The sequence below is a fragment of the Anopheles darlingi genome, chromosome 2 (genome assembly GCF_943734745.1).
Source record: "Anopheles darlingi chromosome 2, idAnoDarlMG_H_01, whole genome shotgun sequence".
Lineage (NCBI taxonomy): Eukaryota > Metazoa > Arthropoda > Insecta > Diptera > Culicidae > Anopheles > Anopheles darlingi.
Window position 1 is genome coordinate 35,011,875 of NC_064874.1, and position 27,238 is coordinate 35,039,112.

Sequence of the window (27,238 nt, forward strand, 5' to 3'; positions counted from 1 at the left end):
CCTAAATTTTTATTAATACGTAATGGGACCTCACATTACATGGAAATGCTGTACCAATTCGACTAACCTAAACAAAACTGATGAAAGTATTGCCCGAAAATACATAGTGGGTACGCAATATCGACAGTAGGGTTGACAACATTTATAATTGAACTATGCTGTCTTTCCTATTTTCGATATTGTTTGCTTGCTGGCACATCTTACGCGTTCATAATTCACCATAGATTTGATGTTTATTCACGGATTTTACAGCTTTATTTTGAATTAATCTATTGAAAATTCCGCTCACCGCGATCCGTCTCCTCACGGGACGTGGTCATGACGCGACTGTGCTTGGAATGGCGGGAATTCCAAAGACATCAGGCTGTCACCTTTAGTTTGGTACAAACGTCTTAATTTGGGAGGGAAATCTGGGATTAGGAATGATAAAGTAGGGTAGTTTGGATCATAATGTATTCTACTATGCTTGTAAAATTTAAAAAAAAGGAACCCGTTAATGCAGTAGTATACACAAATGTAGCAACATGGCAACGATCTGCGATCCACGAATAAAGTGCAAGTACCGGGACGAAGTGACACGTGAAAACGGCAAATCCGCACTCGCGTCAACCGTTAAGCTTGAATCTCGTCATCGCCACGCAACACGGGACGGGATGTTCGAAAAAAGGTGTCGCGCGACACGCATTCACTGCTCGGCGACACGGCAACTCGGCGAACGCAGTCCTTGCCCGGTCACGTGTTCGGCCAGTTTCGAAAATGCAGACGACGTTCGCTCGGCGGTCCAGGTCGAGGGGACACGACGGATGCAGAAGGTGACGGCGACGTTGGTATATCAACAGGATTCCTGCTGCTGCTGCTGCTACCGTGTCATTCGTGTTCGTGTTTGGCGTCCTCGTCGTCCTCCGATGATGATGATGATGATGATGATGACATCCCGGCACAAGGCCGTATCCGACGAACTGGGCCGAATGGTGCCCGAAACCGATGTCGTTCTTCGCGAGCATGCTTTTCCATGCTCCGCAGCATGTTTTCACTCTCTTACTTTCTCTCTCTCTTCCTCGCTCTCTAGAACTACAACGAGCGTGCCCGAACCAACCAACGCTCTCCGGTGCTCTGAGAGATCCTTGTTGCGCTCTCCCATTTTCCGAGCAATTTTCTCCGACGCGTGCGAGTACCGAAGTGCCGACCGTGCGCTATGTTGCGCTTTAGAATAAGGATACTGACATCTTCTCGTAAAAATAGATATCAGGCCTCGTTCTAAGGCGGAACTGGCGGCACGAACAACTCGTGTACGGTGGGTCAGTATCGTTCCTGCGTTCCGATCGTGTGCATCACGTGTGCCCGCAGCTCGCGCGAATCCGCTCGGTAACCGTCCGCACGTCGCGCTCGTCGTGATTCTCCATAGTTTTGGATTCCTGTTTTATTAGTTTTATTTTATTTTTTTGGTGCAGAAGTGCTGTCAGGTGCGTGAGTCTCTCCTTTTGTGTGTATGTGTGTGTGTGTGTAGGTTGGTGTGAGGATCCTTCTGCAGGCCACAGCTGAGCGCCCCCAACCCGAGTGTCCTTCCGGTGGAATGTGCAATGAATAATGGACGGGCGTTTTCGGGCAGGGCAGTGCAGTGCAGTGCCAGGACGACATTCGGTTGCTTACTTGGCGTGGTGTGCGTGTGCGTGTGTCTAGGGAACGTGCGATGCGCCGTTCGCGGTGCTTCCAATGGTCCACTACTTTCCAGTAGCCGCAACGAAACAGATTCACGCCAACAACGACGACGATGGTGCTGAAAACGTGAAACATTTGATCCCGAGTTCCTTGGAATAACACAGAACCACTTTAGGGGCTAGCTAGTGTCCGAGATCCGCGATATTGGGCCGCAAAGAAGCAGGTTAAAGCTGTATTAGTTGTTCCCTCGCCAGGAAGCACAACCACCTCCACCGATACGGTGACCATTTGTGTGAGGACCGTGAATCCAACCCCGAAGAGTTTCCCGAATGCAAAGTTTTCCCAAGTTTTCGTTTGGTCCGGAAAAGGTTCTGGGGTCCGGGGTACCGGCAATCTCTCTCTCTAGCAGCCGGCTAGACACTAGTGTGTGTGTGTGTGTGTGTGTGTGTGTGCGCGTGTGTGTTTCTCTCGGTAGCATCCCTTATCCTTCTTATCTTCTAAAAACCCACCTCGGAAAGTGCTAATGAAGCAAAGCAGCAAAACGGCAAAAAAAACCGCGAATGCTCTGACCCCGCGGACAAATGGCAAGAAAATTTAATAATCAAAATCGGGTCAAAACCAAACGGGTGGGGGTCATGTGTGCAGGGACATCCGTTACGTCCCGCGCTTCCAATCTCCATTTTTCCCCCCCCGGCAAGTGCGGTCTCGAAAACAGTTTCACTTCAATGTTTCATTTCCATCGGAGGTCTGGCAGGCAAAAAGGCAGGCAGGGTGGAAGTACAGACCATTTCGGGCCGGGGGGCCAACAACTGGTGCATCGGGGCCCTCCCAAAAAGGGGCCGGTGGTAGGTGGTAGTGACAGAGTTTGCTGGAGCACGAAACGAAACAGAAAACTTCGGTTCCCTGGTGTACTCGGTGCTTCTGGTGCTGCCGTTGAGCTGCCGGCAATGGCCAGCCAGCCGATGGAAAAGGACTACATTCCAGGGGAGAGCGAGAGAGAGAGAGAGATAGCGAGAGAGTGCAACTGGATGCTGCTGCTGCTGCTGCTGCTGCTGGATGTGATGAATTTGTTTATGGAAACAAACGTCCCACTCCAGGAGTGACAGAGGACATTTTCCAGTCCACTCCTTGTGCCAGTGCCAGTGACTAGCGTGGTTGGTGTGTGTGTGTGTGTGTGTTTTCGAGCATTTCGCTGGCTGCACGCCGCTGGCCCGCTGTACCACTCGTCGAGACAGCATCCCGTGGGTGGTGGTTGGAGCTGAAAAACGGACAACCAGGGCACTGGGTAGAAGGGGTTTGTCTTGTCTCGAGGGAAGAAGCTGAGAGCCCAAGCGGAACAATGTGGAAGTTTATACAATCGACGTCTCACAGCTGGCACGCTCGGGGAATCGATTGACGGCACGGAGCCGAAGGCGTCGAATTGCTTGGAAGCGATCGTTTTCCAGCGACGCTACGCACATAAACCAATCAAAGTAGTCGTGCAAGTCGGGAATATGCAGAATTCCAACCGAGGGATATTGTCGAGACCGTCGACGGAGTCACAGCTTGCTGAGGATGTCGATGGAGAAAGCATCTTTCGGACATGGAGGCACCAGCAGACCGTGACCACCGTAAAGAGAGTGTGCGTGTGTGTGTGTGTGTGTGTGTGGCAACCGGATCGGAAGGCAAGGAAGTGCGGACCATCCCATCCTTGTGCCGGGAGTGCCGAGGAATTAACAATTTATTCAATCTTGGAGACAACCGGCCACCTCCTTACGGTTACGACTCGTTGCCAGTAGTGGCATAAGCGGGCAGGTGGTAGGCAAGGGCTTTGTACTAGGTCGAAGGGATCGAATCCCATAGTCATGGGACTCTCTTCTTCGTTGCCGGATATTTGTCCTTTTCGATCCCGTATCCCGGAGTGTACTAAGGGCTATGGGGGTCCCGACAAAGGCTACGACACGGCACAAAAGGATGCGGCGCGAGTGGCACAAAAGCATGGTAGTAGCGGTGAACCTGGGACCTGGGACCTGAGAGGACCTTCCTTTTTTCGAGCGGGATTGTCCGTTAGAATGAAGACGGGACGCCGCGACACCTGATAGTGCAAACGGTGTGCCCGATCTTGCGCGAGTCCCTCTTCCGGTTTGCCTTCATTCTGGCACCTTTCGGGACAAGAGAATGGCGAAGGGGGTGTGAATGTTGTCACCACACAAACCTAAGGTTGATTTCCGCGCGCCCAATAATCAACGCTTTTTACGCGGAAGCCAATTGAAAATGAAGCACACACCGACACACACACACGTAATGGTGGTCGAATGCGGGGGTAAAGTAGAGCAACCGGTCTGGATGCTGAAACCCTTCGGACCTTTAGCCGACTTCAAGCCGACCGGTTGCGTTCGGTGTCTGTGTGGACCCGCAGTGACAGCCATTTTCTTTTCGTTCAATTCAATTCAACTGAAAGGACGAAATGAGGAAATGGAAAATGACCGTAATCGAGGGAAGAGCCACGTTTTATTTTCCTTTCATGCTTATCGCCGGCTCCGGTGAATTATCTTTCCACTAGACCATCACCATCATCAACGGCATCATCAGCATCATCATCATCATGGCCATCTGGTGGCTGGAAGCCTTTTTGCCCCGCGTCGAGAATGGTCTTGAGAGCCCAAAATGGCGCCCTGGACCTCGCTCGGGTCTGCACCAATATTCGGGTGGGGAAAATTCGACAAAATCTTGCGACAGATGCCACCAGCCATCATCCCCCAGTTTTCCTCCCCCGGCCTTTTAGGGGAAACTCCAGCGAATAGCGCAGTGGTCAGCAAAGTAGAGAACAGCAGGAGAAGAGCTTCCGATTGTTTTAATGAGTTGCAGGCCATCCGCCATCGCAAACCGCCATCGTTTCCGATGACGATATCGGTCAATCTTAATCTTTCGGAGGTCCGTTATTAGCCGCCCACTGGCCAGCGGCCGGACCGGACCAGCCCGGACGGATGCCACTGCAGACTAATACATAAATATAAATTTTTCGGACGACCGGAGAGCGCCACCCCAAAATTAACCCATCAACCCCGTGGATCAATTAATGGCACAATTAATTATCAGATTACACTCCGCCCGATCCGTGGACCGCCAGTCCGCGGGTCGCAGCTTCCGGTTTCATCGCCCCTCCCCTGCCTAGGGTTCTTGATACCGAGTGCCCCGCGCTTCTAATCCTTCCATTCCCTTTTTTTCGTGGATCCGTGGAAAAAGGAAAAGAAAAACCCAAAAAAATAACCGATAAAGAGCGCCAACTTCGCATGTAACCTTGAACCACGGGTGGCGTTCCTCGGCGGTTCCAGGGCGCGATGATGCCCGGGAGCCAACGGGGAAAATCAACAACACACGCCCCATTAGCGGATCGTTCCGCCAGTTTTTTGTGTGTCATATCCCGGTTTCTGCTGCTTGAGAAAACGTCGTGGCGTGCCGTGGCGTCACAGATGTGGGCTCCGATGTGGAAAATCATTCATTTTCTTCGCCGCTCTCGTGGTCCCTCGGTTCGGTGAGGAGCGATTTTCTGTTTTTTTTTTTGGGAGGAAAAGAAATAAAAGTGGCGTCAGCCGGGAAGATGCTTGGAAGACGGAGAAGGGACGGAGGACGGTCGCAAACATGCGACAGTTTGCAGAAATGGGTCAACGTCGAGCGAGGCGCGGAAGCCTTCCCCTCGGAAAATGGGACCGAAACGAACGAAGACGCTTGGGCCTGCGTCTGGGCCTGGACCTGGATCTGGGGTCTTTCATCTTCGTTAGGGAAGCTAGTCAGCGAGCCCAGAAGCCAGCCCAGAACAGTGCCAGACATTCCCCAAAGAGGAGAAATCTTCCAGAGGAATCCAAGGAGCCGCTGGAAATCGAGCTGCCGCGTTGCTTGCTCTTGTTTGATTATCATTTAATTTCAAGACGACTACTTTGACTTCGTTTTCTTACCGCACTGCACCGCACCGTGGCTTCAGTTCAAATTGACGTCCTCTAGCGCGTGGCCGTGGACTACCTTTGACGCCGGTTACTCCAACGAGGGGGAGGGGGTTACCGAATTTCCACCGAAACCAAAACGGACTCAACTCAACGTCGCCGCCGCTGGACGCGTTGTTTGCGCGCTGGCTGAAGGATAAGTAATTAAACCGCATCGCATCGTTTCCCCTTTGGGGATGGAGGGATGCCGATCCTTTCCGATCGAAGATTTGCGCAGATTTGCGGTTTACAGCATTGGTGGGAGAGGTACACCGCCGGCCGTGAGGCGTCCATGAGTATCCGTGAGGCTGCAACACACACACACACCGACGAACGGAAACTCCAGACGCAAGCACTTTTCCACGTGCACAAGGATTTTAATTAATTTCACCCTTGCACCTCCCCCTTACACCTCCCATTTCCTTCTTTTTCACCCTTTTTCCCTTGGCAAAACCCCAGTGGCCGCCTTTTTTTTTGCTGATTGGCTGATTTGTGTACTTTTCCAGCATTTGCAGCGAGACTTTGCAGTGTTTCTGTTCCTGTTCCTGTTCCGCCTGCAATAGTTGGAGGCTTGGTGCCGGCGGTGGTGGGGTGAGGTATGGGGGAGAGGGAGAGCGCCCCGATAAACCCCGGGTACACCCATGAATCGGGCACTCGGGCGGATAAACAGACGACGTGGATGAACGACAGACGAATGACTGGAAAGTGGTTTCGGGGTTTTCGGTTTCCGTTGCGTTTCAATCGCAAAGTGAGAATGTGTTGCATAGAGCTCAATAGTGCAGGGTGTGTGTGTGTGTGTGTGTGCTGTCTGGCGAACGGTGGGTGCTCGACCCACCCACTAGCCTTTAATATCAAGTGGAAGTGAATCGTTCGCGAAATGAATGGATTCCGGGAGGTCAGCCATGCTCGGCAGGGAAGCAGGGATGCATTTTCCTCTTTTTTCCACGTGTAACGTGTCCACAGGATCCACGCTCTATCACCACTATCTGCACTCAGCTACTGAAGGGTATTGCTATTTTCATTCAACATTAAACAAACTTTCAAAGCGGAAAATCGCTTCCACTCTTCAGAAGATTTTCCTTTTCCAAACACTCAACACAGCTGAAAAAAAAGGAAAAACGAGTCGAAAAAAAAACCTCCGGTCACTGCCGCCACTCGCGAGGTTCGGGAGTACGATTTGTAGCTGTTGCCAGGATATTAGCAGGCGGTTTGCGGTTTTGCGGTTGCTATTGCCGATTGGACAAACGTCACCGCTCGACGCTTCATAATGCATTTAATTTGTTTCGTGATGAAAATGAAATTCTCCTCCCTCAAGGGGTTTCCGGGGGTGGGTGTTTGTTTGTTTACTTCCATCCAAGTTCTATTTTGATTTTTCTTCCGAGTGAAGCTCAGGTTACCAGGCCGCACCTAACGCTGCCCTGGGCCTGAGGGTGCTTCTGCTGAAGCGTCCTCGAGATGGTGGCCACGAGTTTGAGTTCCCTCAGCCCCACCCGGGGCCGATTTGCTTCGTGCGCGCCGCATCGGTTCGGTTAAATTAAAAACTGAACTTTGATTCCGACCATGGCCATGTCTGGGGCCATTCGCCACTGACCGCGTGGGGTTTATGGGTGGGGTGGGACAACCGTTACCCCCGGAGGGCGTCGTTGGTAGGACTGTTTGCCGCCGTTTTCGGCTTCCTTTCCCTGCACCATCTCATTCTTTTTCCCCCCTTCTACTGCGGCCAACCAGTAGAACGAAAACACCGGAGAGTAATGAAATTAGAAAGCAAATAACTCAATTTAATCCTCAAGTGGAACCACTGGGCCTCTCTCCATCGGTTCCGTGGCCGTCTACGCCGTCCGGTCCGGTTGTGTTCGTGTTTGTATTTATCGGTAACCGACCGGTGCGCTGCCTTCCCGTGGCCTGAACGCTCAAAATGTTTACCAATTCGTTTCAACGAAAGTGAATCTCCTTCCTTTCCTTCTTTTCTCCCTTGTTTTTCGACTTGTATTGGTCGGTCGGTCGGTTGGTCGTGTCCTTGCCGTCGTAGTGTTGACCGATGCAGAAGGTCCTAGACTCGGGGGGTCCGATTTTGAAGGAAGGGAAAGAATTTTAATTAAAAGTCTTTTATAAATCAATTTACCGATATGGAAGGCAGGTGTAGAGAGAGGGAGAGAGAGAGAGAAAGAGAGAGAGAGAGAAAGAGAAAGAGAGAGAGAGAGAGAAAGAGAGAGAGAAAGAGAGAGAGAGAAAGAGAGAAGGAGAACATTTGTGTGAACATGTGGTGCGTGACGTGGAATATACAAGGAATCGACTTCAAGGAACAAGTCACCTCCTGGCGGCTTAGACCTAGAAGGTACAACCGTACCAGAAGAGTCCCTTTACCGACAATTTCTGTATTTTGCTTTCCCATTTCCCGCTGTCGAATTGTCGCACCGTTTTGCTTTCACTTTCGATTTCGCATTCGAGCCCCGCAATTCGAAAACGGAACCCGGTATTCGAAACATACCAGCACCAGAAGTATGGAGCGAGTCCTCCCCCCTTCCTGGGACTGCTCCCACTGTGTATCCCATGAAAAAACTGTTCACCGGCGGCGGGAGTATATTTATTGGAGTCGCTTTGATACCCAGGGTCTCCGGGTCCGGGTAATGATGGCCGGGTGTAATTAATAATTACGATTTAATTATGACGAAGGTTGACGTGTTTTTTTTTTTTTTTTGGGGGGACCTGCGGCCCGGATCCCGGACCCTTTGCAAAATCCGAGATCGTTTTGTATTGGAGGAGTTTTGATTTTTTCCACGGGTGTGGGAAGTGGGAAAAATATCAATCGAAGGAAAAATGTCGGAGAAAAAAGGAAAAGGAAGGTCGCAGCAAAGCAAAGAGCGCGAAACGAACGAACGCGCGAGGAGCGGAACGTTCGATTTCAATAATTACTCACCGGAATCCTCGCCCGAGGCCGCGTTTGACGAACCGACGACCGACGCGAGATGGCCGGGGAAATGATTTTTCCTTTTTTCCATGCTTCCGCCACTGGTTGTTGTTGTTGTCGTGCTGCTGCTAGTGCGAGGTTTGCCGGTGCAAGGTGCTCCAATCAAAGCGAGAAGGGATCGTTATCGTTAATTAGACACCGAGACAGCGGAAGGATGGCCACGGTTCCACGGGATGAATGATTACACGCTTTATGGTGAATTGAGTGCGCCATCGAGTGGCAAACGGGAAAATAGGGGGCCTCCCCTCCCCTTCATCATCGCTTCGTCGTGGGATTTGGGACTATCCGGTGACTTGCGCCACGCGGACCCTTCGATAGCTCCCGGTGCTAGATCAATTAAATCACTCTTCTGCCTCGATTGACCGGTTAATCGGTTTGAATGGATGATTTTCCGTCGATTTTCTATCGATACGACGCCACCACGCATCATTGGGTGTATGACTTCCGGGTTAATGAGCACACACACACACACCTTCAACCAGTAACGATCAACGGAACGTACGCTAAATGGTACCAGAGGAAAGGTGATAAATAGAAAAACCAAAAAAAGCTAAACTAAGAAAAGTGAAAAAAAAAACATTAAACATTACCCTAAACCGGAATGCTTTGCTGCGTTCCGGTTCATGGCCAAACATGACCACAACGACGACGACGGTCCGGCCTGGGACCGAACTGAACCGAACCGACCGACGACGACACCAGGAATGGGCCAAAAACATAATGATTATGATTTTTGGTTCGCGTCTTGCGTGGAGTAAAAGTTTCACTTTTATGGCCCCACGTTGCCACGTTCCCCCGCACTCCTCGCTCCTTTGTGGCCATTTTCAAACCGCACACACACACACAGACACACAGACACACAGCGCAGTGCTGGTGGAGAACTTTCCTGGAGGAAGAAAGGAATTTGTTTCACCTGCGAAGTGGAGGTGCGCGATCGCAGTTCTGCTCGTAAAAGCACCGGCACCGCGAGGAGGAGGAGGAGCAAGAGGGATGGGAGTCACCACCCCACTCTGCCTGTGTGTGTGTGTGTGTGTGGCCCCATCATCGGCACCGCACGGCGCGTGACGCGTATGCCCGTGAGCATCAGGGAGCTTCTTGGAAGACGTCATGGACGCCGTTTGATGGTTTCGCGGTCTCGCGATCTCCCTGGTAGATGGCGAGCGGGGAGGGGGTGTAATGTGATGGAATGTTTACGATTTTAATTAAGATTCGTAAATAAAAATTTATACTCGTTCGCTCGCTCGCTCGCTCGCTCGCAGGACGCGTGGCAGCTGAAGGGAATTCCTTTTTGGGGAGGGGAATGAGAAAGTAAAAACAAAAATAACGACCACGACGACGACGACGTCGACGCAGGAACGTCGTGACAGGTACAGAACGCCCGGTGTACTGTACTCCGGCGGCTGCTTCCGGCGTTTTGGCTGCTGATGGTCGATGGATCGTTTTGATATCTTGGTACACAAGACTGTGGTTTGAGGATGAAGATGAGGTTTCGCGGTGGGGCGGTGAAATGAAAGTTAATGGCAGTCTCTGCTCACGCGCACGTGTGTGTGTGTGTGTGTGTGTGTGTGTGTAGACTGGTGCTAAGATTGAGCATCAACAGCAGTAGCAGCATATTTACCGCACTGTTTTACTACTTGGCCTCGTGAGCACGCGTGGCGCGTTTTGTTGGTAGCAGAAAACGGTTGGTTTCATAATGGCAAATGCACCTCACTCCCGGTTCACCGGTCGTAATCATCATCTTATCGGTGCAGCCAGCACCGGGTTCCGGGCGACCGAACATGAAACGGTGAAAAGTTTCTGGCTGGAAAAACCATTTTTCATCTGCGCCCTTATCGTGCGAAGGATAAGATTGTGGCCACTCCGATTAGATGCAGCTGCAGGACATTTCTGCATCGTATAAAGCACGCGAGTAAAGTAATGCTTCCATTGCTTAATAGCTTACCGTAGCTCGGGCGTCTTCTGTTTGGTGTTCGGAAGAAAATGCGTCGTCTAAACGGATTTCCTGTGGATCGATCGAAAGGGGATCCGTCGACCGGAAACGTTCGCAACGAATTCAATTTGCGCGCCACCAAGGTAACATTCCACCACCATTTAACCGAACGGTGGCCATTTTGTTTGTCCATTTTGTCCACCGGGAAGCGGCAAAAGCTGCGGAGTGAAAGTCGAAATCCTCTTCTAGCTAGCTCGTCGTTTCGGTACTCGTTTCGGTTCAATCTGATGTTCCGCACGGTGGTCCAGAATCAAGATGTCAGTGTGTAAGTGTGCGTGTGTGTAACTAAGCAACATACGCAATTGGAATCAGCAACCATTGACTTACTTTCACACTACCAGAGACCACCAGGGAGCTACGCTTCGGGTCGTGAGTGGTAGGTTCCGGTAAATGAAGCAGCTTGAGAGAGAGAGAAAGAGAGAGAGAGAGAGAGAGAGAGAGAGAGAGAAAGAGAGAGAGAAAGAGCAAGAGCAAGAGAGAGAGAGAAAGCAGAAGGCTAATCTCAATCACAGTTGTATTATAATAAAATTTTATGTTTATATTTCCGCCAGGCTCGGCACGGGGATGGATTGTAAGCTTATTGTTAGCCTCCTTCCTCTGCCCTCGGCTTCTTCTCCCTTCCTGGGCGGTGATTTAGACACACACGCACACACACAAACACACACATAGAAACTGGGCGATCGATCTGTACGCGGGGTCCTATTTGTCCGGCACGAAACCGGAAACCGGAAAGCCTCTCGTGCGAACTTCCAACCAACTGACCACCCGTCGCCCCCTTCCTGGGTCTGGTAGCAGCACCAGCATTTATTGGGAGGAGGGAGAAAATTTCTTTTTCCACCTTTTTTTCATTCGTCCTCTCGAGCAATATCTTTGATCGAGCGTTCGTTCGTTCGTTTTCGGCTTTCTCTTCGTTGCCGTCTCAACTCAACCACGCCAATCAACCACCCCCTCCGGGAAATTTCACCCCGAAATAGGGCAATATCTGGTTAATGGAAAATGAAGCACCCGGACCGACCACCGAGAAGGGTGAAGAGAGGTGCGAGAAGCTCAACCACGAACCAAAAGGCTCTTTGGCTTTGACTCTCTTTCGGATCTGGGCAAATGGTCTCGTGACGTACGCGTATCGTGGTGCGCCAACAGGAGCAACAGTATTTTCATCATTTCCCGGGGTGACACGCTGTACACACCAGAACTGGGGTCAAGATCGGGGGTTTTTCAGAGCGAAAAAAAACCTCACCGCAACAACTTCGATTCGAGCCTCGCCTCGACACGGCGCGTGCCGCAATTGAGCGGCACAAAAGACGAAACGAACCTACAGTACTCGAAATGAAAGGAAAATGTGCAAAGGATCACCACCAACCCTCCAATGGTGGTCGTGGTGGACAGCAGCAGCAGCAACAGCAGCAACGGCATGAATCAATCCCAAGAGCTATCTCAGTTTCCGATTAATCGTTGCCTCGTGCCCGTGCCAGCGAAAGAAAGAGAGAGAAGGAGAGAGAGTCGAACGAACGATTAAACCCATGCACTCGAGTGGCCGCACAGTCCCCGCGGAGGCCACGAAACCACAGACCAACAACGGAACCCCATCCGGTGTGTTCGACTCCAGTCCGTAGGGTGTAGGGTGCCGGGGGGTCAGCGGTCGGCGCAGCTTAAATTGCTTCCAATCGAAAGCACACGGCCACTATCATCTATCCTCTACCGGGCATGAGCATCGCTCGCTCGCAGTGCTCAAGTGGTGGTGTTGGTCGATGCATTCGTTCTCCCCCCCCCCCCCCCCCCCGAGCGCGCCGTCGAGGGAGTCGTCCGCCTTTTTTGTGCCATCCGATGTCGTCGTCGTCGTCGTCGTCGTCTCCGTCTCTGCTTTGCTCTGATGCACCGATAAAAGGGGATGGGCAAATGGAAGCAATTCCGGTGTGCAACTGTCTCCACCAACCCACTGCTGCTGCTGCTGCTGCTGCTGCTGCACCTTCTTCACTCTCCTCGATGCTCGAGAGCTGGAGAGTCAGTCGGGATGTTCTTTTTGAACGGTTGTCTATTCGTAATCGTTTGCGATCGTTCGGTTTTCGCAGCGAGCAGCAGCTGGGCTAATGTGCAAGCATCATGGAACACAGATTGGTTCTGCAGCAGCAGCCGGCAGCCGGCAGGTATTGTTGCAGCCGGCAGCCGGTAGCAGCAGCAGCAGCAGCACCAGAGATCGATTACTCTGACGAAGGGAACAGAGCGGTGCAGCGGAAAGTGTACCATCTTTTCTTAATCAATCGTTCGATATATATTTTCTCGGAATGGAAATGAAGTGTCGGTGCGCTCCCGGGTGGGAAGCGCAACCCGGAATGCCGGTCGAAACCGGGCGACGAGGAGGAGCGGTGGCTCTTTTTAAGTCTTGTTCTCGTTTATCGTTATCGCTTCCTTTTCGTTCTTTATTTCTCGGATAGCATCGGTAGCTTCATTTGTCGAACGAACGGTATAATCAGTTTCAGTATCTAGTTGCAGCAGTTCCGAGAAGCCGAATGACGAACTGGTGCTGTTGCTGCTGCTGCTGCTGTCGGTTCGGTATTAACGAAATTTAATTGATTTTCTTCAAACACGCTTCTGCGAATGCAATATTCCGTGTCGCGTCGCTATGCAGCATAGCTTGGTGGTGTTGGCGGTGGAATACCCCGAAGCATGAAGCACTGCAACGTGAGAACAAACGAGAGAAAACATCGTCCGTGATTTGTTCGATAGTGCCAGAAGCAGCAGCAGCAGCAGCAGCAGCAGCAACAACAAGAGGCTTACCATTGTGACGACGGTTTTCCCCGGGAGAGTGTTGTGCAGTGTTGCACATTGAAGCAAAACAGCAACACAATGCATGCGCATAGTTGTTTGCACTAGCTCGCATCAGGATAATGATCTTTGGCGCTGATGATGAGGTGCTAGTGCTAGGACGCGTCGCTGACGTCTTCATAAATGTGAAATGAGTAATTTCGTTTGCCAGGAAGCTTAGGCGCTACCGCGCATCTACACGGGTGCAGCAGCAGCAGCAGCATGGTTAGCATATTCATGAATTTATGCACCGCTTTTTGCCACCTACGAGACGAGACTGCGCGAAACCGGGTGATGAAATTTACGCAATCAGCCACTTGAACCGCCGGCAAAATGTTGAAGCCAGTGAGCCGTATAGATGAAGAGAGAGGGAGAGAGAGAGAGGGAGAGAGAGAAGGAGAGAGAGAGAGGGGGAAATCCTTCCAAGAAAAGACACACGAGCACCGTGCCGTGGAAGATAAGATTAGCGGTACGTTAACGAGCGGCCAAACAAGGAAGATGTCGTCGAAGCAACATTGTGTGCGTGTGTGTGTGTGTGTGACGCTCCCCCGGTTAACTGGAAGGAGCGTAATGATGTCGTCTTCTTTCCCTATAATGGGATGTGCCGCGAGGACTCGTGGCCGGAGCAAACGCTCATTGCTCTGCAGACTTTCCCGGGGACGGTGAATGCATGTTTTGTAATTCATTTCCAGGCATTCGGTTTCACGAACGATGAAAGAAGTTTATGTTTGTTCGCCCAGTAGGCGGTGACGACGACGACGACGACGACGACGATGACGATGACGAACGAGAGAAGGTAAACGGCACTAGTGCGGGGCGTTCCTTGTTTGTTGCCATCGGAGCAGTGATGAGATTGAATCATAAGTGCTCGTAGCAGCAGCAGCAGCAGTACGACGGTACCGTGCCACGGAATGCACATGCATGTGTATGCAAATTAGCGACGACGTGAACAAGACACGCCGGCATTGCGATGCATCGAGCAAAGATGAAGCAATTCCGGGCACCGGGACCAGCGAGCCAGCGAGTCTGCTTCCACTGGTTCCACTCGTATGGTTCGGCGAAAAGAGAAAACAATCGCGGTGATGCTCATGCGATATACCCGGTGCTTCTGCTTTTCCGGAGAAGCTTTTCGCGAAGTGGGCTCCGACATCCGACAAAGGCCTTTGATAAGGCGAGAATTACGAGCGCAACTGCAAGTTCAGGTGCATCCCACGGTTCGCCGATTTCGTTCGTTGTGGCAGAAATATTTAATTAAACAATTAATTTTAGAAAAAAATAATAGAAGCCCCACATGTACACGACCTGCAAGTAGCCCGGGTACCTCACTGAGCTGGAGGATTTTGTTTCCGGATGCGCTGGATGCCAGAATGACGAGCGCTGTAACCTCGGCGTGAAGGGCTTCTCGGGGAAATAGAGTTGCAATTGGATTTAGACAAAGACCATGTTAAGGGGGGCAGGATGTGAAGTAGTCTTTTCAGCTTTTCTGCAGTGGAATTGCACTGGAGAAGGATCTCATTTGTGGATGTTTGCCACGGTGTACATCGCATTCAAATATGTAGTCATACAAATTAGATCTAAATTAGGTTTGAGCTGGCTCTTGGTATTTCATTACATTTTTGTACTCTGAAATCTGGTTTATTTGCAATTCATTGTAACATAACTTTTAAAATTAATGTCCTTCTGGCTTTGTGTAGCCTCAGGTTCAAATGTGTTTCATATGCATTGCAGGCACAGCGCACGACTTTCATCGGTATTTCGACATCGGCAAAGAGTGCAGAACTGTTTAAAATAAATTTATTCCTTCGAAACCTCTGTTCGTGAAGTGCGTACAAAAACTCTATAAACCCAGAACATCTCAGGTCCGATTTTAATGTATTTTGCGTGATGAGATATCCATTTCGATCGTTAGCGATCTTCTTTACAGCTTTTTGTGATTTGCGTCCATTAAAATATCTACTAGACTTACAATGTGTCTCGTTTATCGTAGAAGTTCCACTAGGATTCGTCGGAATGCTGTATAAATGAATCTTTGACCACGGTGTAAATCAAACGGTGTAGTAATCTCAAAGCCCGCGGCCATTTTCGTGCCCACTGGTCCATACTTTTTTCAAATCAATATTTTTTCTATTCCCATGTTCATATTGTTAAATGGTGGACATTTTCATAATTTTATTTATTTACAGATCTTTAGCCATTTCGAGTGCGCCCGTGTGATACATTCGCGAAGTGGCCGCTGCCGTAAATGGTCGAATGTCTGTTGAATCGAAGTGAAACTCTCGTTCCCTACAGCCTACTGTGCATAGTACGTGTTTGTGAGGATATAAACTTGTGTTAGTAACGCTACGCGACAAGTCAAACTAGTAGGCCGGCTTGTCATTAACTGCGCGTAACAAGAACCGACCGCGTTCCTAGCAGACGAAAGTGGAAGTCCGAATTCTCAATCTCAATTAGCACGCCGCGTCGACGTCGCGTTGGTTCGACGTCTGTTCGCCGATACTCCCGGACAACTCGCTAATCGCTTTCCAAACGACTCAACACAAACAACAACAACAACAACAACAACCGCAGTCGGCTGTGGTGGTGATGCGCAGCAGAGCAAAAACTCGCAGCAAATCTCGCAACTGATTGCACCGGCGGCTAAACGATGGAGACGCCATTTGAGAAGCAACCGATAGACACAACCGGGCACCGTGCGTAGTAGCCTGATGGTCGATGGTTCGCGCGCGCAATTCCCCGACATCAGGAGAGAGAGCGAGAGAGAGCGCGGTGAAAGTGATTAGTGTTCTCGTTCGGGGCAACACCTCCACCACCCCTCGCGCCGCCCCCCACCGTTTCTAATCCCATTTTCAGTGAGCCCCCCGCGCGTGTGTCTGTTCGTGTGTGTGTTTTTGTGTGCGTGTGCATGCGTGTGTTAGTGCCAAGTGGCAAAGTGGAAGTGTTAAGTGGAAAAAAGGGAAAAGGAAGAGGAAAATAATAATAAACATCCGGGAGGTTTTGGTTGTTGTTTTGCTGCATAAATTCGCGATTAACGACGATCCACCGTGCTCCGGGTGTTCCAGGGTTCGTGTCGCTTCGAAAGGAGTGTGCTAAAGGCTGAAGCAGAAAAAAAGGTGACGCGACGCGAACAATCAACAATCGCTGAGTGTGTCTCTAGGTATCGGTGTGCGGTGTGTACCGGGAAAACGAGCGGAACTGCTAACTAGTGGCATTCGCTGCTCTCTAGCGTCACCTAGCAGCGAGCGAGAACAAAGTAGTCCCTGTTAGGTTTGCTGCCCGGATGATGGCAGTCGGTGCGCGCAACAGCAGCAGCAGCAGAGCAACGGCACAACAACAACAGTCAAGAAGCATTCCCGTTAGGCGTCGGCATCAAGCACACCCGGTGGTGGCCATTAGCAGCACGATGCCGGTGGTGGCCGGTGGTGGCCGCAACAAGCGTGACACTTTGAAAAACAGCAACAGCCGTAGTGGCCGCCGCAAAATCGGCGCCTTGCACTGCGCCCTTCAGCCACAGCAGCAACAGCAACAGTGCGGTGATTGGCCGACCGTTCCCGGTATGATCACCTGCGACACCGCTGGCAGCGTCCCGATGGGTGGCGGCCAGCACACGGCCAACGTCGACGACGACGTCACCGCGAACCGTCTTCATTCGCGGCGTGGCGTCCATCGATGCCAGCAACGAGGCGTAGTTAATTGCTTTCCACGATTTATTTTCCTTCGCCACATTTTCCTGCTGCTGCTCGTCGCCATTGTCAGCAGTCTGCTGGTGTCAACGACAGATGCGGTCATCTCCAGCCGTGGTGAGTTAATAACATTCCCTCTCTCTCTCTCTCTCTCTCTCTGTGCCTATATTCCTTCATTGCGGAGCTCGCCTCCCACCTTCATCCCTTATCACGTTTCATTTTCCTCTCGAAGTACTTCACTTTCACGCGTGGCGCACTCGTGGCGTGTGTGTGGTTTTCGTGGCCATCGGTCGAATTGGTCGGAGTGGGATCCGAATTACTTCGAATGACCTGGCCCACACACACACACACGCGCGCACGCGTACGCTATCGTTCCCAGGGAGCAACTTTTTTTCTCCCAATCAACCGACGTGCTATGGTTTTTGGGGGAAACCATTTAACAAAGAAAATGCGCCCCACGTGTGCAGTTCGTGTGTGTGTGTGTGTGTGTGTGTGTGTGAGCGGATGGCGTTGTCAAACTGTGTCACCCGGCCATGACAGCTTCTTCGTGGCTTCATTACACCGCACACACCCCACACCGTGCATGCATGGATCGCATTCCATTCAGCCGGGAATAGGGATGTTCCATAAAAAAAAGTTCCCTTCTTTTTTCTATTTCTCTCGCTCTCTCTTTCTCTCTCTCTTCCCCACTGTCTACTCCTTCCACTTTTATCTACTTCCGACCACTTAGAGGACATAAGCTAGGGTACTCGCGTTTGTTGACGTGACGTTAATAAATGAGACAATAAAACGATTGCCTCGGGATGATGATGGCGATTACGAGCATAAAAGGACCGGATGCTGAAATCCTACTTTTCAGAAGCGCGTTTCCAGGACAGTGGTTTGTGACTGGCAGGAATTAGCTTATCGGGGAAATGTAAAACAGTTGCTCGAATGTGCTTATTGTCTTGATGGGTACTACATCAAAAGTAGAGATAGTTGTAAAACGATCCATTGAATTCTTTTTTTTTAATTTAAATGCGTTGATGATCTACGCGCATTTTATTCAATTTATTTTATGCTTTTTTCACATTCGCTGTTTTTATTTTTTCAACAGTGGATATTTGCTGAAAATAGTTAAATATGTTGTAGCTTGGTGGAGACCATCAATCTCTACCTCTGCCGTTTGATTTGTCTGTATGCCAATCAGCTCTATTATTTATTTTTTATACAATTGCACTAATCCACTTGTCTATCGCATATTTAACTAGTTTTTGTGCACCTAATTTTCTAGCTGATTCATCATTCATTTGAATCGTGTGTTGCACAGATATGCCTATTAATGTTGCACTTTCGAACAGCAACACGTGTTTTAGTCATTATATCTCAAATTAGTTGAGTTGAATAGTGATCAGCTCAGCGAAATAAACTAGTTTATTCCGGGAAGGCTCTTTTCACTGTTTCTTTAGAGTACTACTAATTGGGTAATTCAATGTCGTTACTTCTGTGATCATCATATTCCTCTTACTAAACTTTATCCAATGTTTCAAGTATATCCCTCATTTTCTTATACGCTATAGGTTTCCACTTAACCCAAGTTTGACTGAAAAACGTTTGCGGGAGTCTCACTTCACTCATGATCAATTTACCATAATCCCACAATAATTAACAGTTTTACGCGTTACGAGCGTTACAAAACTGCGGGAAATCTATTGCATGATTATGCATAATAGTAATTACACCAGATCAAAGCAAAAATCCACATGACTCTCTGTAAAGGACATTTCCTAAACCTGTGGCTTTATAGAATGTGTGTTTGAAAAGTTGTACGAAACTCATTTTTAAAAAAGACTTGTCAGCGTCCAATAAACAGCCAATTAATGTCACCAGAACAGCGTAATGCATTTTTTTGTTTAGATAATTAGATTCTACTACTATGACGAAAAGTAAGAAGGGAATCAGTTGAATGATTTTACGATGTAAGCAAATGTGTGCTGTAATTAGTTTAATGTCCGATGACGTTTCATCATCAGTTAAAATTGATTCTTATACCGTTCGAAAAACGAACGAATTTCCATCTGAACCATCCCCTTAGTGCCTTAGATTCTCCGATAAAACCCATTATGGTCCCAAGTGAGTGCTCATGCTATCCTTTCCCTCGCTCTCGCGTAATAGCTCCCGTGAGTATGCTCTCCACGACGACGACGACGAGCAATGATCATCCCAAAAACAGGACCACTACAGCCGAGAAGCCTTTATAGCCATTTTCTTTGCTGTTGTGACGCTTGTAAACCTCTGGCATGCAGCGTGTCAGCAAACAGAAATCAAACCCCCGGATCAGCAGTTCCCAACTTTACACCTTCCGGTGTACCGGGCGGTCGGCGGCCGAAGCTAGTTTTCGGAGGTTATTTAGTCATAAATCTTACTCCCGATGAGCACCGGGAGGCCAACCCCCCCGCCCCACAGAAACCGACTGGTGCTACTTTGGCCGAACGGTTCGCTTTGCGGCCGCTTCACGTGCGCTTCTGGGTACGGGAAAAACATCTTCCACTTGGTAGTAGAAGGAAGTTTCTTGTTTTTTTTTGTTGCTCCCTCGGATTGTATATCCGAAAACCTTTCTGCAAATGATTTATACTGACATCGCGGTACAGCTCGGAGCTGGAGCTGGAGTGGAGCTGGAGAGACACGGGCACGGGTCACGGGAGAGTGCCTTGGAGTGACTTTTCCCCTTCGAAGACTTCTCGCAGGTTAACCTTCTGATAGTAATAGCTTTCACGGGCACAACGGGCCAGCGCAACGGAGAGGAGCGTAGAGGTTGCTTGGAAAAAAGCTTTTCTGTCAGTTACACAGATTAGACAGAACTCGAAATGGAGTATTTGGGGGGGATGTGTATGTGTGTATCGGTGTACATCTTGTGGCGTCTTTGAAGCGCTGCACGAAAAAGGAAGTGCTGCTATGGCAACCGAGTTGTAGCAACCGGCAACCAACAGGACCCCGAAAGTCCTGCTCAATACACAACTAGCAAAACAGGAACAGCGAATGATTTACATCAAACGCCATTAAATTACCATAAATAACAATTTATCCATCTCCACTGGGTCCCAGTCCCTATCCCTCTCCGAAGCGAAAGGAGGGACCGGAAGATCGACAACATTGCCCTCTGGTCCATCGGTGCAGGTCCAGCGACAGACAGAAGCTAGTCGCTTGGAGCTTGGATTGCCGTGGCGTGGCAATAGCACAAAGGCCTAATTTCGCTCCCATTAAACAATTGAAAACTTCCTAATGGACTTTCCATCCATCCATTCATCGGGAGCACCGACGGATCCATCTCTCCAGGGGTCTGTTCGTCTTCGACGGACCGCGAACAGCGCTCCCTGTGTGTCTGTGTCTGTGCCGCTGACAGGACAATGCAATGCAATCAACAGCATACTCGCGCAGCGCAATACACTGGCACGAGACAAATCCATTTTCTTATCCACTGTCGAAAGCTCTCCACCGGGGAGGTGGAGGCCACCCATCCCGAAAAGCCGTAGAAGGGAGGGACGTCACCCACTAGTGGGCGTTGTGTAAAAAATATGGTGCAAAATGGTGGTGGACCGTACCGACCGCACCGCACCGCACCGGAGGCTGTAAACTTTTGGTCCATAAATCAAGCGGAAGAGATGGCAGCCGGCCGGAGTGGGAGTGGGGGGGAGGAGTGCAGCTGGAGTGCGCTTGTTGTTTGCTTGCCTAGCTACTGGCCGGGTAATGTGTGAAACCTGCTCCCGGGGACTTCAGCACGACGACCACAAGCACCACCGTCAACGTTCGTCAGATTCACGTTCGGTTCGGTTCGAGAGGATCGGGAAAAGACGGCCAGGAAACAGGGGGTGGCAACCTCCCTCAACCCCTGAAAACCATTCCCGGAACCCCTCGAATGGGATTTCGGATTTCTTTTCTTTGCTCGAGATGTTTCGCTTTTTTCTTTTCGTTGTTTCTTTTGCGGTGTTCGAAAGAGTTGTCCCACCGTAAAAACCGCGCTCCCGAAGTCGCAGCCCCCTTCTGGGGGTCGTCTCGTGGCTGGTGCTGAGGCCATAAAAGGGATAAACGAGATACGAGGACGACACGACGGAACGGTGCATGGACGTGAAGTGGTGTCTTCGCCATGACGGTATTTACTAAATAAAATAAATGAAGAGACAGTTGCGGCTGTCACTCGACGCTTCGAATGGCAAATCTCCGTACGGAGTGCCTTTGGCCTGGATTGGCCATGCCTGACCGGGGGGCGCTGGCTAATGGCGTAGGACTGACTGACAGATAAATAAATGCTGACATAAATCGATCTAATGACTGTAAATCCATTAAAGACGATAAAGTCCGTCCGTCCGGGTGTTCCGGAATAGATTCCGACCCCGGATTCGATGGACACACTCGCTGAACGGTTTCGGAAATGAGACCGGCCAACATCACGATCCCTATCAGGCGATTAATGAACGCAGCGACCCAAATGAATGGCGACGACGATGACGACGATGAGGCTAATGCTTTCGGAGGCATTTAATATCATTATCGAGCCTTGCATTCATTTTCTTGGCCAGCTTCGCGAGTCGGCCAGGATCGAGTTGATCTGCCTGGGCGCGTAGATCGCAACCGACCGACGGAGGGTGATGGATCACTGTAATCGTTCCCAGTGACGGGGGCGATGTGGAGTGGGTAGTGGGTGGTGATGTAAAAGTAAATATTTGGTTCGTTTAGGGAAATTATTTTAACACAAATTTCACACGGCAAACAACACTGCTGCCAGATCACGCCACCGGGAAGGCAGCCGGGCCAGAACGGTTTCCACGATAAGACGCGATGCTTAGACAGACACACAAGACACGCGCAAGCACAAGCATGCAAGAAGAAAGCCTTCGGCCGCTTTAAGAGCAGTGTGTTTGGAGAGCAGGAGAGAGAGGGAGAGAGAGTCAACAACAGGCCGGTGGGTGGGAGGCTTCATTGTGTCTCTTTTGGGAGGTTCGTTTTTTTCCTTTTCGTTTTTCGCTTTTTTTTTGCTGCTGCTGGTGGTGATGCTGCTTCCTCACACTACAGCTGCTCGGTCGCTCGTGGTTCGCGCGCTTGATGAAAGGCGCTTGATGAAAGCAATTACCACCGACGACGACGACGCCAACGAGGAGGACGAGGCGATAGCACGTGGTGCACGAAGTGTATGATGTTTGCTTGAAGGCATCTTTCATAAGGCCGCGGATGCTGCGGCTAAACCGCGTGCACGGCGTACAATATCGAAAGGGAGAGATCGCATCACAGCGCGCGCGCGCGCAAAAAAAAAAAACAACAAACGGTCCGCCCAAGAATCGCCGAGCTATCCAGCGGATCGAGCTCGTTCACGCTCTGCCCCTGCTCTGGTTCTTGGCAGAGGCGTCAAGATGGATTCAAGGCAATGAAAGTGAAGCCCTCGAAGCGTGTTTTTCTTTCCTGCGTGTCCTTCCACGCGCGCCCGCGCCTTTATTCTTTTAATTTCTCGCGCGATGTGGAGGAGAAAGGTAGCAGAGAGGAGTGTTTTGTTGTGCCAAGCACCCGCTAAGAGTAGCGATCCTTTTGGGGGAAGGAGCGCGCAAGCACACGACTCCACAGCGCGCTTCCATACATCAATGAACAGCGCCAAGTGCGCATTAGTGTGTGCACGTGTCCGGGTGTGTGTGTGTGTGGCTTGAATAAGAAACTCAAACAGACACACCAACACGCCGGAACGCTGGAGATACTAAATATTTATCGTCTTGAAGTAATTACTTCCTGTTTCGCGAATTCCATTTCCAGTTCCATGCTGCTCCAGCCGCTCAGCGCTCCAGGTTCCGGTGGGAGGCCTACGCCTTGGGTTTGTTTTTTTGGGGCGGGGATACACCACACTCGGAAACTCTGGCGCTGGCGCTGGCTCTGGCGAGTGTTTTTGCTACCGATTTGTTCCGAAATCCGTAACGAAACGGGATATTTGGGAATCATCAGACAGGCACCAGAGTACTACATTGGCGCTCTTTCTCTCTCTTTCTCTTTCTTTCTCTCTCCCTCTCTCCAATAATTTCGATCAACGGAATGCGCCAAACGGATACCCTCAAGGGCCAAGGATTGAATTCGGATCAACGGACCAAAAATATCGAGAGAAAAAAAAAACCCAACGGGAAAGCAATTGCTCGTTCGAGTTCGGTTCGGTTCCTTCGTTATACTTGTTTCTCTTCTGCTCTTCCCTCACCCTCACTCTCACCCCGCTATGTTCTCCCCCCCCCCCCTTGCGCCAATTTGGAGGGGGTGGAGTGGAATATTAATATTTTGACAATGAAATCGAACATATTGATTTATGCTGAAATCAGTTTTTCTCTTTTTTTTTCCCGCTATCGTGATGCAATCAAACAACACGCCACGGCCACGGTGGTTCCGGTGTGTTGGCCACCCCTGGCTTCCCCTGGCTCTCCTACCTGTACCTTGCACCGTTTGCATTGAAATGGAAAGCAAATTGGTGCCGCAATTGTGTAGCATTTTCGCGCAACGGAATAAATAGCCCACAAAAATAGAAACCAGCCGGCCGCTGGTAAAGAAGGGGATCGGATGGTTTGTGGATATGGCGCCGGGCCGGGAAGGGTTTTTTTGCCCGGACGTCCGATGAAAACATTATGTTCCATCGTCACCTTCCGCTGCTGCTGCTTTGCATTTCCTCGCGTTCGGTCGCTCGCTCGCACGCGTGCGTCTTGTCGTGCCATTGTCTGCTAAGGGAAGGAATGGGAAAGGAAAAGGAAGGGAAAACAGATAGATTTCCTTCTACATTAAAAAGACATCAGACAGAACGGTGCGCCTAAAATGAAGAAACTAAACCGTGGCCACTGACTGTCTGGCCGGTCGCTTCGGTATCGCGTACAACCGAAAAAGCGACTGGTGGAGAGGACGACGGAAGGTGCACGGAAGCCAAATGTTTCATTTTTCGGTCGGCAGTCGACGGTCGGAAACCTTTTCCGGTTTGCCACCATAAGAAGAGCGCTTTCTACGGCCCAACCGGACCGGAAAGGAAAGTGATGCGCGCACGCACACGGCCAGGCTTTCCAGGCGTGCCAGGCGTTTCCTTCTCTGACGGTGGCCTTTCCGTGACCCGTGGGCCCGGGGAGGCGCGGTGTTCATTTCATTCGCACTTGAGCCAATAAAAATAAAATAAAATCAAACGATCGGAAATAAAATCAAATGTGCGAAACAGAGGCCCCGGGAACCCCGCCCGGGCCGACTCCGATACCGAGTTTCGGGGTAACGTTGTTTCCGGCCGGAGGCGAGCTTTGACGACCACGACCACGACGACGAAGACGACGACGACGACGATGATGATGTTGGTAATAATGTTTTGTGAGGAAATTTACACCGAAGAGAAAGGTCTGCCAAAGTAAAACATCAAATGCGCGGGCCAGAAAACAACAGCGGGATCGTCCTCTAAGCGATCCGGTCCTGCCAATGGTCCACCGGCGCGGCACTCCCTCCGTGGCCACCGTCCTCCGTTCAAAACATTGAAAAACAATATAACCGAACCGAATTTCATTATACGCCGGGGGAATGGAAAAGAAACATTACTTCATTTCTGTTACGCGTGTGCGGCGCATGTTTAGAAGGGAGGAAAGTGCGCGGGGAAATGGAGAAATAGGTTTATTACATTTCGGCAACCCTGGCCCTTTGGCCTATCGTCATGTTGGTTGTATCTGTATCGCTCCGATCGTACGCGGGGTTTTTTGGTGGATGATTTCAAAATTGAATACCAATCTGGGACTACCTGGTGAAGGGACGGGAGATCAGACCACCATTACCATCAAAACTCATCTTCATCTTCATCACCATTATCTTGTGGTCATCCCTGGTGTGTGTGTGTGTGTGTCACGTACGGACAACAAAGACGACCACACATTATAAACGGATCAATATTTTCTATTCTCACATTATGCCTATGTCCATTAGAATACCGCTTTTAGGTTGCGTAACTCGGCATACCATTGGGGACTGCTACCGACGCCGGTGGTCACGACCGATGGAGGCGCCCAGTCCACGTGGAATACCCGGCGCCTCCATCGCGCGCACGTGCTGCGGTGATTTGCTAAATAAATAAAACCGTTTGACCAACAACGGCGTGTAATCCGTGGCCTCCTTCTCGATGCTGTCACCGGTCACTGGTAAAGCCACGGTTTTAAGCTCCTTCATTAAATGGAAAGCGATCACTTGCTCAGCGCAGCATTTGTCCGGTTGCAAGTGGTGCACACACACACACACACACACACACACACACACACACACACACACACACACACACACACACACACACACACACACACACACACACACACACACACACACACACACACACACACACACACACACACACACACACACACACACACACACACACACACACACACAAATGCGTCTCAGCGGTTGTAGGTCTTCGTGTGGGTTCGCTCGTCTGTAATTGAGATCCCATTAGGCTGGGGAGAGCGTAGTTTGTGTAAAACTAATTGGCTAGTGCCCGGACCGTTTGTAATTGCCGTAACGGAGGAGGGTGAAGGGGCAACCAACCACACTTCAGTTGTGGCATTACACACAAGCGAATTCGCTTCTGTAAAACTTTGTTGAAATGTAACTGGTGCATATTTGGAAAAGTTTTCATTGCGATAATGAAATTGTGTTAATAATTTCATTTAATGTTTGTTTGCGTAGGGGTATTTATCACAACACAATTAAAATAGTGTACAGTTGAGCTCAATTTTCTACAGTCAGACGCACAAACCATAACTTTAAACACACTCTCTTCTTGCCAGGACCTATTTAAATGTTGAATAACTTCATCATTTTTCAGCCGTTTTTGGACAAGTAAATTAGTTTCTGAAACACTAGTGTATATCATTTTTTGTCACGAAACGATTTACGCCGAAAACCCAGACTAAAATAGTAAAGTGCGTGCTTATCTATGGAAGTATTGGAAACATTCGGAGCCTTCTGCCAAGACTTTTGTTCTGTGGGACTTTTTGAAGAGTTAGACGTGTGTCAGCAAACCGAAGACTATTGTACAACTGAAAGCTAATATCAGAACGGCAATTACTGCTATTTCGAAGTGTTGGCAACTACCATGCACAATGGCTTATGAAAAAGGACCACCTTTTGTGTCTCTAATGTAGGCGGTCATTTGATCGAAAAAATTGTGAGAAAAATGGTCAATAAATGGCATAGTATAATATTTAGGTTATAGGTTATAATATGTAGGTTAATTTGGTTCATTTTCCAAAATCGGCAGAAACATGGCAGAGTTGTTCAACATTTAAAAAGGTCCTGTTTAACCCTCGGTTGGGCACCCGGGTACCCGGGTATCCATTTCAAGTTTCAGCGAAAAAATGAATGACTTCCCGTAAATATTTTTTCACGAAACTCCGGATCCCCAAAGTACAACTCATTTCACGCCGAATTGGCATTGGAATTGTTTTGATAACTAATATTTAAAGGTAATTATGGGCTGATAAAAATAACATACGCCCAGTGGCACCCGGGAACCCGGGTACCCAGCGCGTTGCCTATGCATATGAGCTATGTTTATAAACACAAAACAATAGTTTTGATCAACATTTATCAATATACTCGGGTCTATCAATGGTTAAATAAGTAAACTACAATATTTTAATGAAAATAAATTCAAAATTTAATTATTGTTGCGTTATAACACCAGCAATAGGAGAAAAATAAGTAACACATTATTCAGCCCTTTATGTGCAATTTCACCTATAAATTATTTCTCATACTGATTAAAAATGGTTTGTACAATGCCATTTTCATAACATATGAGTAAACTATTCACTTATTTTGATTCAAAAGACTTAAGGTGGGGTTTCGGTTGACCCCAGAGACAAATATAGCAAGTGAGAGCTCTGATGGAAGTGGAAGGCACCGCGATAATTTAGTTTCATATAACCTGTAGTTGATTTAGTATTTGGGAACTTCATTTTACCAAAAAATGCTCTATATTTCAACTTTTTTAAAAACTTATCTTACAACTTGCACATTCTGGCAATTTTCAATTAGATAACTAGGAAACTTTTCCCCCTTGCGGATGAAGTAGTCGCCGTTCGTACTACTTTTGCACACCTCACATGTTGTTTTCTAAAAATTATATGAATGTGACAAAACAATTGGCAACGCGGATAACGAAAAAAAGATT

At 49.4% G+C, this 27,238-nt stretch overlaps 1 protein-coding gene across 1 annotated transcript in view; it reads left to right on the forward strand.

Annotated features, from left to right (window-relative positions):
- The first annotated feature begins 15,601 nt into the window (after positions 1-15,601).
- LOC125950277 (hemicentin-1-like) overlaps positions 15,602-27,238 on the forward strand; it is a 219,960-nt gene continuing 208,323 nt past the window's right edge. Inside the window, exon 1 of the mRNA XM_049678118.1 lies at positions 15,602-17,175. Within this exon, the coding sequence (XP_049534075.1) occupies positions 16,656-17,175 (520 nt within the window). The 5' untranslated portion in view covers positions 15,602-16,655. The remainder of the gene's footprint in view (positions 17,176-27,238) is intronic.